At 51.1% G+C, this 10,345-nt stretch overlaps 1 protein-coding gene across 1 annotated transcript; it reads right to left on the bottom strand.

Moving 5' to 3' along the window:
* Nucleotides 1–407: 407 nt before the first annotated feature.
* Nucleotides 408–7,696, bottom strand: LOC113222938 (complement C1r subcomponent-like; the record flags this gene model as incomplete). Its single annotated transcript, XM_026452508.1, has 9 exons — nt 7,276–7,696; nt 6,337–6,565; nt 4,954–5,146; nt 4,487–4,633; nt 4,192–4,388; nt 3,730–3,877; nt 3,501–3,622; nt 996–1,074; nt 408–610 (listed from the first exon to the last, which is right to left on the bottom strand). Coding segments are annotated over exons 1-9 (1,320 nt in total), but the record flags the coding sequence as incomplete, so codon positions are not given.
* Nucleotides 7,697–10,345: the final 2,649 nt, after the last annotated feature.

The following is a 10,345-nucleotide window of genomic DNA, read 5'->3' as shown; positions in this document are numbered from 1 at the left end:
TAATGGTGATAGTGGTGTTGGTAATGGTGGTGGTGATCATGGTAGTGGTGATGGTGGCATTGGTAATGATAATGATATCGATTGTGGTGATGGTGGTGATGGTGGTGATTGTGCTGGCATTGATGCTACTGGTAGTGTTGCTGATGTTGTTACTGGTAGTAGTGGTGATGGCAGTGATGGTAGCAGTGGGAGTGTGGTGGAGGCAATGGTGGTAGTAGGGACGATGTGGTGACAGTGAGCTGTTTATGCGATTTGAATCTTTTCTTTGCATCAGCTTAGATGCCTCCTTCTTCAAACTTACAAGGTTCCTATTAGCACTATAATTCAGGCCCCTGTAGCCAGTGCCTTGGCAGATATCTTAATATGCATTCCCTAGGGATTCTACTGGGAGAAATCTCGGAGGATACTCCAAGGGGATGAAAGGGAGGAAATTTCCATTTGCGTTGGTTCCTACCTTGCTCAGACTCCTTGCTGCCAGCTCTGGTCTGCATCTTGTAATATGGCTCGTGGCAGTAGTACTGGATACGTGCCTTGTAGGTGTTCACCCCCATTGTGGTGGTGTAACGGAAGGCACCATTAGGCAGGTTTCGGGGCTGCCCACAGTCCTTGACTTGGAGAGAACACAGGGCAGGGTGAGAGCTGAGAATGACTGTGCTGGAACTTCAGTGGGGAGAGTGTGAGTTGTCCACGCGCAGAGCAGGCTGAGAAGCTTAGAAAAGATAGTCAGTGGCGAGGGCCCTTGCAATGGACAGGAGTTGGGTGGTGTGAAATTCAGTTCTGGGTAGAGCCCATTCATCCCACTGAGATGAGGACTCACTGATTCCTGAGATGAGGGCTCACTGATTCCTGAGATGGGCCATAGGCATCAAAGGACAAGTCAGGGTGAGGGTCTCTTGGAAAGAGGCTTACTCTGGATGCCTCTTTCTCTCTTGGCCCAGGTCCTCAAGGCTGGAAGTGGGAAGTCCCCAGAGTCATATCCCTGAATTGTGACTTACTCTTGCATCTGGGCATGGCACGATGCCATGTGCCATCATCCTGGCAGACAGCTGTGAAGGAGTGCAGCAACTGGTTCCCCTGTTGAGCAGAGGACAGAGGTGTCATCAGTGCCAAGAGGCAATGCAGGTCCCCTTGCTGCCCTTCCCACACAGCAGTGGGAGGCAATACAAAGACATCTCTCACCTCCCCCATGGATGTGGCTCCTTCTTCCTTCTCCCCAGCCCATTGCAGACAGGAGCACTGAGCCACACCACAGCAGGTCAGAGCGGGACTAACTGATAGACCCGATCATCCTCTCTCTAGACTGTGGCCTGTTCCCACTGAGGTCCAATTGAATCCCACAATTTGTAATTTAAAAAATCACAAGCCACGTTTGAGTGTTTTTTGTATCAAAACAAAAGCCTGTGCTCCAGGGCAGAACCACGTTTCTCTGGCTGGAGTCCCCTACCTCCAGGCCTGCATCACTTTCTCTCTCCTGGGTTGCAGTTTTCCTAAGGACAGAGGCCTTCCCTAAAATCCTAGAGTCACCTCACCCCGTTGAAATGTGCTGGAGACGTTGATGTGTGTGAAGGGCTGTTGCTGTTGAGCAGGGACAAGACTAGGAAATGGCAGTCTTTGAAATGAAAAGTTACTGGACAATACGAATGAGTTTTACTAAGACCAAAAATCGGCCAGGTGCAGTGGCTCACGCCTGTAATCCCAGCACTTCCGGGGACCGAGATAGGCAGATCACTTGAGGCCAGGAGTTCGAGACAAGCCTGGGCAACATGGAGAAACCCTGTCTCTACTAAAAATACAATACTTAGCCAGGCGTGGTGGCACACGCCTGTAATTCCAACAACTCAGGTGGCTGAGGCACTTGAATAGCTTGAATCCAGGAGAATCACTTGAAATTGGGAGGCGGAGTTTAGAGTGAGCTGAGATCATGCCACTGCCTGGGTGACAGAGCAAGACTGTCTCTCAAAACTAAAATAAAAAGACCAAAAATCATTCCATAGAGTTAGTCCTGGGAAAGATTGCAAGAGAATGTGTATGAGAACTAGACCGTCTGAGTAAAATGTAGGTAATGTGAGAAACGGTGTGACTTGCTTTAAATTCTATGACGTGAATGACAAATGCAAAAGTAAGGGCAGTGGGTGGTGCAGGCAAGGGAAAGTTGTAATATGAGCAAAGAGTTTGTTAGTCTCCAGTCCTCTGGACCCAGGACACCCACCCAATTCTCCTGATGGAGATGGAAGCACCTTGGAGTAAAGAACAATGCATCAGATGAACTCGACTTGATGCAACATTCAAATGTGAGCTCCACAAAGGCTGTGTGACTATGTGGGTTTCTTTTTACTGAACCTTCCACATCTAGGACAGTGCCTGACAGCAGACCCCTAAAATGTGCATTAAATGAATTAACTGTGACTTAAGGACATGTCATAGGTCTCTTCTTTGATTCTGATTAAGTCTTCCGTGTGGACCTATTGAGCAACGAAGGGATGTCCAGTCTTGGGTCTCTGTCCAGAGACACAGAGAATTTTTAGTTTACCAGCTTTTGTGAGATTGATCCACGGATAAAACCATATTCCTTCCTGAATCTTCAGAGCTGAGGACAGGACGGTGGGCCCAGGGTGAGACCACCAACATGTGTAAAAGAGCCCTGGAGCAGGAGGCAGGAGATTGGGGTCCTAGTCCCTGCCGTAGAAAATCACTATGTGATGTTGATGAGTCACTACATCTCCACCCTGCCTTTCCAGTTCCTTCAGCTTTCTTGATTATTGGACCAGGGCAATAGTTCTTAAACTTGGCTGCACATTAGAATCACCTGGGTAGCTTTAAATAGTCTTGTTGCTCAGGTTCTACTCCAGATCAATGGAATGAGAGTCTCTGCTGGGGGCCCTTGACTTCAGTATTTATTTATTGATTGGTTTTTATTTTTTAGAGACAGAGTCTGGCTATATTGCTCAAGCTGGAGTGCAGTGGCTATTCACAGGGGCCTTGAATGATTGGGCTCAAGCAATCTTCCAGGATTGTAAACTCTGTTTTTTTGTTTTTGTTTTTTTTTTGAGACGGAGTCTCGCTCTGTCCCCCAGGCTGGAGTGCAGTGGCCGGATCTCAGCTCACTGCAAGCTCCGCCTCCCGGGTTCCCGCCATTCTCCTGCCTCAGCCTCCGGAGTAGCTGGGACTACAGGCGCCTGCCACCTCGCCCGGCTAGTTTTTTGTATTTTTAGTAGAGACGGGGTTTCACCACGTTAGCCAGGATGGTCTCGATCTCGTGACCTCGTGATCCGCCCGTCTTGGCCTCCCAAAGTGCTGGGATTACAGGCTTGAGCCACCGCGCCCGGTAAACTCTCTGTTTTAAGTGTGCAGCAAGTTGGAGAGCTGGTGGACCAGGAGACTCTTCCAGCTGAAACGTCTATGACTCCAGCTGGGGTGAGACTAAATCCTCTGTGAACTCACCATCTGAATTCCCCCTGGGATGCTGGGCCGGATCTCTCCTCTCAGCCCTGGGCTCTTACCTCTATGAGCTGGTAGCCTAGCTTGCAGGTAGCAATGAAGTAGTCACGGAACTGGTACTGAGGCTGCAGGTTCTGGATGACGGTGAACTCGTCTAGGGTCTTGGGCTGGGGACACTTGATGACTATTGGGGAGACCAGAGGGCATATTTATTTCAGAGCCACCTGCCCTTCCTTCTTCCCACCTTTTCCCCATTGCTGGCCATCAAGGGAGGCCCCCAGGGAGCCTTACTCTCGGTGGTGTAGCGCAGCTTCCAGCCCCGGCTGTCCCCTGACTCATCTGTGAAGAACAGCAGATCCACAGCATTGCTGCTGGTGTCAAGGTCGGGGGGCCTTTGCTTCCCACAGAACTCGCCAATGTTCTTCCCGTTGGCGTAGATCTGGTAGGGGAGGAGGTTTTTTTTTTTTTTTTTTTTTTCCAGCTTGGACGTTTTTACACAGGGCCAACTGTGTAGTAGCCTGGTGGCCAGGGTGGTGGTGGTGATGAAATCCTGCCTTATGCGTGTTTTCAGGGGAAGGTGGAAAGGGATCCCCATGACTCAATTCCAGTTGTATGGGAACTTGCCCAGCCCATGGGTGATGTTGGCCGTTCCTGCCCCAGCAGGCCAGGGGATCCAGGAGGAAGTGGGGACAAGAGGAGCGAAGTGCAGACGGAAGGGGAGGAAGGGATCTTTCAGGGGTAGGACGGCTGTACCTGCAGCTGGTCATAGGGGCAGTGTACTTGCTGGTGGTCATCAATTTCAAAAGGCTCTAGGAACTTGAGGTGCAGGGTGAGGCCCCGCTCCACCCGGATGCTGTAGTTGCAGCGCAGGTCAGGAGGGTAGGACCGGGGGTACTCCAGGCTGGAGATGTAGCCCGATGCCTCCGTGTACAGCTCGCTGCTGCACTCAGCTGTGCGAACAGACCCGCGGGGCATCACGGGGGGGCTCTCGCTGGCCCAGCAAGCCCTGGCTGAACCCCTGCCTCCCTGCTACACCACTCTGGCTCACCGTGGCAGGAATGCCTGTCCTTCTGAAGCTCATAGCCTGGACGGCAGGAACAGAAGTAGCCTCCAACGTAGTTGTGACACAGGTGCTGGCACTGGGGCTGGGGGTCCTTCTCCCCTGATTTGCTCTGGGAAGCACATTCATCAAGGTCTGGAAGGCATTCAGGAAGGAGGGTTAAGCTCCTGCTGGGAGACTGGAGTAGTGGCTCTGACCTTAGGAGGTCACTCACCAGAGGCCTAAAGACAAAGGCATCTTTTAGGCTACCTGGACCTCCAGGCCTCTCCAAAGCTCTCTGGGGACTGCTCCATGGGGACAGAGCCCAAGTTGACAGGCCTTGTTAGGGAAAGTTCTCTTGAGGGGAGGAACAAGCAAAGCCAGGCTTTCGGCTTCTTTGGATTCAAGATTCCCTTTCTTGGCCTCCATTCAATAGGGCTGAGGTTAGAGAAAAGGGATCCCGGGGGGCTACTCACCCACAGCTTGGTAGTAGGCCAGGAAGCCCTTGTAGAACATGATGGTCCCATTCTCCTCGTTGGAGAAGTCCGTGTGGAAGGTCAGCAGCATCTTGTTCCCTTGGGACATAAATTCCTTCTTTCCTGGGGGGTTGCCCAGTGGAGACCCCAGTTGCCCGCAGAACCTCCCCAGGTTTTTCTTATCAGCAGAGATCTGGTGGAAGAAGGATAGGGGGTAGGAAGAAGACCTGTTGTGGAGTGGCACACGTGGTGGCTCAGTGACAGCCCTCCTTGTCTCGCCCAGAGTGAATCATGCACCACATTGGCTCCGCTGGTCACTACCTGCTGGGCTCGGCTGCTGCAAACTTCCCCATGTGACTTTCAACTGTTCCCCGAGTCTCCCACTGACTCACTCTTGCATGTTGTCGTGCACTGGGTACCTCACCTTTCCCTGTTTTCTGCTCCACTGACAGGTTTCAGGTCATTTTCCAACCCCACCACCTGCTATGGCCTGTTCCCCTGGGGTCCTGGTTGTCTGTACCCAGCCTTTACCCGCCCCTTATTCCCACAGCTTGGACAGCTCTGCTTTATTTTTGTCTTCAGATTCCACCTCAGCCTAATCAAACCATTCACACCTGGAGTGCCTCCTGATGCCTTTGGGTGAACATGAGCCCTGAATCCCACCAGTCTCAGCCTCAGCAGGCATTGCCTCATCCCTCATCGTTCCTACTCACGGCTCTTCAACCTCTCCTTGCCCCTGCCACCAAATGCCCTCCCCCAACACTGTACACTCGCCAACTCTTCTGGGTGGGGAAGATGTGCCATTTTCAGGTAATTCACGCATAACCTCCAGGGGTCTCCTGGGAATGGTAGTTATTGGACCTTCGCAGGCTCTGCTTGAGCCCTGAATCTCATTTTTACTGGATAGAGAAAGATGGGCCAGGGAAGGTTGTCACAAAGGTGAGAGTTCTGAGCCTATGGTCCTTGCTGAAGACTATTCCTGTGCTGCCAGAGCACACATTTCTCCTCCTCATGTCCCTGTGTTCCTGTTGAGGCAGGCAGCCATGCCAATCTTCTCCTTGGAGACAGGGAAGCTGAGGCACGGTGGTTTCCCAAAGGCTCTCAGCTAGACAGCAATTGGGGAAAGTTTTCCTGACTCAGTGCACAGTGAATTTCCTGAGTGGGTCCCGTCCGCTTCCTTCTCTGTGCTTCTCCCCTCAGTGCTCACTGAGGGCCTCTTCACCAGTGAGTGCCCCATCCAGGGCAACCCTTGGCTCTAAGAGATGCAGTCAGCCATCAGCTCTTGCGGGGCTGGGCTGTGTCTGGGGGTGTGCATGCCATACAGATCCCAGATCCCAGAGGGTCCCGTTTTGTCTCCCTTCTGCCCACCCATCCTGCCCCTACCTTGACATAATCATAGAAGCAGCCTTCAGAAGGCTCCAGGTCAAAGTGCTGGAAGATGAGCTTCACCCTGTATCCCGTGGGGACTGTGATCACAGTGGTTGTTTCAAAGCTGTTGGGGTAAGGCTTGGGGAACAGAGGGGAAGTCACCTCCCCAAATAACTTCTGAGGGATGGGAATGGAGCCTCCTGCCCTGCAGAAGAGGGCCGGCACCAGGAGGTACAAGAGCCACCTGCCAAAACAAAAGACAGTGTCTGGAGCTGGAGGGGTTCAGCACTCTTGCCATGTGGGCAGTGGCCGTGGCAGGGGGCGAGATGGCCATACCGCTGGGTATCCTCCTCTCTGCCCACTCTGGACCTCACCGACATGTTCTCAGCAGGGGTGCCTGGGTGGCGAGGGCGGCCTTTGCAGCTGCTGCATTGGGTCACTCCCCAGGGCAGTGTCCAGTCCAGAGGCCACCACACTCCCCTCACACTCCCTTTCCAGCCTCCTCCCCTGCCCGGCCCCATCCCTCCCCTCCCCTTCCAGGAATAGGACTGGCTTGGGACCAGTTAATGGAGGGTGAGGGTTTCCACCCGTGGGTCTCTGAAAGGGCTCCCACAGGTTCAGTAAGAGCGTCTGGGAGAGACCATCTGTGGAGTGTGGGACACAGGCAGAGTGTCCCCTCCTGGGCAGGGGGTCCCCTCTTCTCTCTGCTCCCTGCCGTGAGCCCAGAGGGAAGAAAGGACCATGGCATGAGCTTCTATGTATAAGGTCTCCTCTGGTCCTTAGGAGGAGGGATGGGGCGCGTGTTGTGTGTGTCCATGTGTGTGCACAGTGGGATTGATGAGAGAAGAGTGTGTGAAGAGAAAAGGGTGTTCCTGTCTCCCTGAATTGCCTCCCATGCCCTGGCTTCTCCCCTGGCTTCCCCCTCCCTCCCGGGTGCCCATCACCCTTACTCACATTTCTCAAGGCCCGTGTTGAATCCTGGGCTCTCCTGACAGCGTCTTCGTGCACTGTGTGCAGAGGGAGCCCGCGTCACGCACAGCAGGGAGGGGAGGGTTTTCTGTGGAATGGAGGGGGGACCATTCCCGGAGGAATGTTGCAGGGAATGAACTATTTGCATAAACAAAAGATCTGAGTTTCCACTTTAATTTAGTTTTGGTTTTGAAATCTCTGTCGGTGGTGCCACCTGCTGGTCCATGAGGGAAAGGGCTAAGGAGACGGGAGTCTGACTTTTTAGGGCCAGGGGAGCCTTTGGTTGGAGGCCCAGATGCCTCAGTCTCTGAATCTGATCAGCTTCTCCTTTCTTCCAAGACTTTCCTGGGGGGCTGCTGCTGTGTTTACAAGGTTCCTACCAAAGCAGTGGGAGACCACAGGTTGTGAGGGATTCTCTTTTCTGGGCTGTCCCTTCCCATTGACCTCATTCCTCTTGCCGTCATTCAGCCCACAGCCCTGGTTCAAGAATGGCCCGGGTTTCCATGCCCAGGATGTAATGATAGGAACACTGGGGCAGAGGAGGGCACGTGGGAGTGGGCAGAAGAGAGAGGAGCTTGGTTGCCTTGGGGCCCTGGACTGCTTTAGCCATGAATGACACGTAGACATAGAATAGGGATGGCCATGTCAGGGCAGCCCTAAATCAGCCCTGGGTTTGAGACCCTCTGGGGCAGCTGCGGAGGGGGTAAAATGTCCCCATCTCCTCAGCATCTGCTCAACACAACTGCCAGGGCTGAAGCCGAGGGTGCGGCTGTGGAGCAAGAGGGACTTGGTTTTTCTGAGATGGAGCCAGGCCCCTGGGAGGGAGGAGGGACGCTAGTCTCTCCTGTCCATCAGGCCATAGTGTCCTGCTTTAAAAATTTTGCTCTTGGCCGCGTGTGGTGGCTCATGCCTGTGATCCTGGCACTTTGCGAGGCCAGGGTGGGAAGATCTCTTGAGCCCAGGAGTTCGAGACCAGCCTGGCCAACATAGTGAGATCTTGTCTCTAAAAGTTAAAATAAATAAAAAACAATTTCACTGTTTTTAGAAGCCTTTCTTCATCAACTCTCCATGGCACCAAATATCTGAGGGCACTTTACCCCATAGAGGGGCTTGGGCTGCAGAGAAGGCCTCTGTGTTCTTAAGCCTTTGTAGGCTGTTCTGCTCGTTTCCCTTATTAGATTAATCCCTCCAACCTCCACCCTTCTGCCCCCACCCCTGTTCATCCATTTATGGGCTACCTGTTTAATGTGCAAGGCACTTTCCCAGGCAATAAATTGCAAGAATTCACAGAGCTGATGCAGTTCCCCATCAGGCAGTGACCAAGTCATCAGTAGTTAGACAGCAGGCACACAGAAGGTGCAAGATCCACCAACGCTTGGAGGGTTTCTCCAGCAGGCCTGTGTGTCAGAGCTGAGGACTGAACCTAATGGAGGGCTGGTCTGTAATGGGATCAGGATATGAACCATAGCCTTGTTAGGTCAGGAAAGACAAAAGATAGGGGAGAAGGAAAAGGACTAGATCAGAGGACGAGAAGGAAGGGGAATCTCATCTAACAAACTGCACATTAATATCCTGGCAGCAGCAGTGTTTTGTGTGTGTGTGTGTGTGTGTGTGTGTGTGCACTATATGTTCCTAATGGAGGCAGAGGGAACAGGTAAGGAGGTCAGTGTTAGCTGAAGCTCTTCCATCCATCCTAGGGAGTCTCAGTTCTGCCTTGGCATTGTGCAACATCCTTGGAGAGTGGCAAACCTGGTCGTCATCAGCTCAGTCCCAGCCCTGTCTCCACTCTGTCCAACCATTCAAAGTAACATTTACTCACACATTTTTGTTATGTCCTTGACTTATACCAAGGAGGAAAAAAATGCATATGAATGTTGCTGCATTTGTTTTAAAACAAGTATTGAGGACCTTGTCTGTTACAGTGTTTGTTCCTCTAAGGATTTGATTCTTGGGAAAAAGATTTCTCTCTTAAAGTGGTGGTAGGTTTTCCTCTGTGGACACGTCTCTATCGCTAGTTCATCTATCTCCATCATCTCTCTCTAACTTCTCTCTCTCTCTATCTCATTGTCTATATCTCTGTCTCTAGACCTAGAGACAGCGATGGAGGTGTAGATATAGATCTAGATGTACATATATAAATATAGGTGTATATATATATTTTTGCCTTGGTATGGAGAAACTCATATCATTTTTTCAATCATAAAAAATTAGTAAAATAAAAATGTTTTATGCTAATTAAACAAAAATCAGCAAATAGAGAATAGTGGAAAACCAAACAGCAAAAATCTTATCAATAAAACCACCTTTATTTGGTATTTTGAGAGAATTATTATTATATTTTTGGAGATGGGGCTTCACTATGTTGCTTAGGCTGACCTTGAACTCCTGGGCTCAAGTGATCCTCCTGTATCAGCCTCCTGAGTGGTGGGGACGACAGGTGTGCATCGTCCTTTTGGGAATATTTTAAATAATCTCTTGTACTGTGTGTGGGTGTTAAAAGCAGAAGTAACCGGCCGGGCGCGGTGGTGGCTCAAGCCTGTAATCCCAGCACTTTGGGAGGCCGAGACGGGCGGATCACGAGGTCAGGAGATCGAGACCATCCTGGCTAACACGGTGAAACCCCGTCTCTACTAACAATACAAAAACTAGCCGGGCAAAGTGGCGGGCGCCTGTAGTCCCAGCTACTTGGGAGGCTGAGGCAGGAGAATGGCGTGAACCCGGGAGGCGGAGCTTGCAGTGAGCTGAGATCCGGCCACTGCACTTCAGTCCGGGCGACAGAGCGAGACTCCGCCTCAAAAAAAAAAAAAAAAAAAAAAAACATAAGTAACCACATGTATGTACAACTTTGAATTCTGCCATTTTTTTTAGAGATACATTTAACCTTTGACCATAGTAGCAACGTGACTCTTGATGCTAACAAATTGTCTCTCATCTCTCTTTTATTGTGTTTATTTTCTATTTCCATTGAACAGTTGTATTTTGTGTCTTTCACTGTAAATCACCTCCAATTATTTATTTATTTATTTATTTATTTATTTATTTATTTATTTTTACT

Source organism: Piliocolobus tephrosceles, unplaced genomic scaffold, assembly GCF_002776525.5.
Source record: "Piliocolobus tephrosceles isolate RC106 unplaced genomic scaffold, ASM277652v3 unscaffolded_36527, whole genome shotgun sequence".
NCBI classification, from domain to species: Eukaryota; Metazoa; Chordata; class Mammalia; order Primates; family Cercopithecidae; genus Piliocolobus; species Piliocolobus tephrosceles.
The sequence above is the reverse complement of the archived record's forward strand: the minus strand, read 5'-3'. Positions and strand labels throughout refer to the sequence as shown.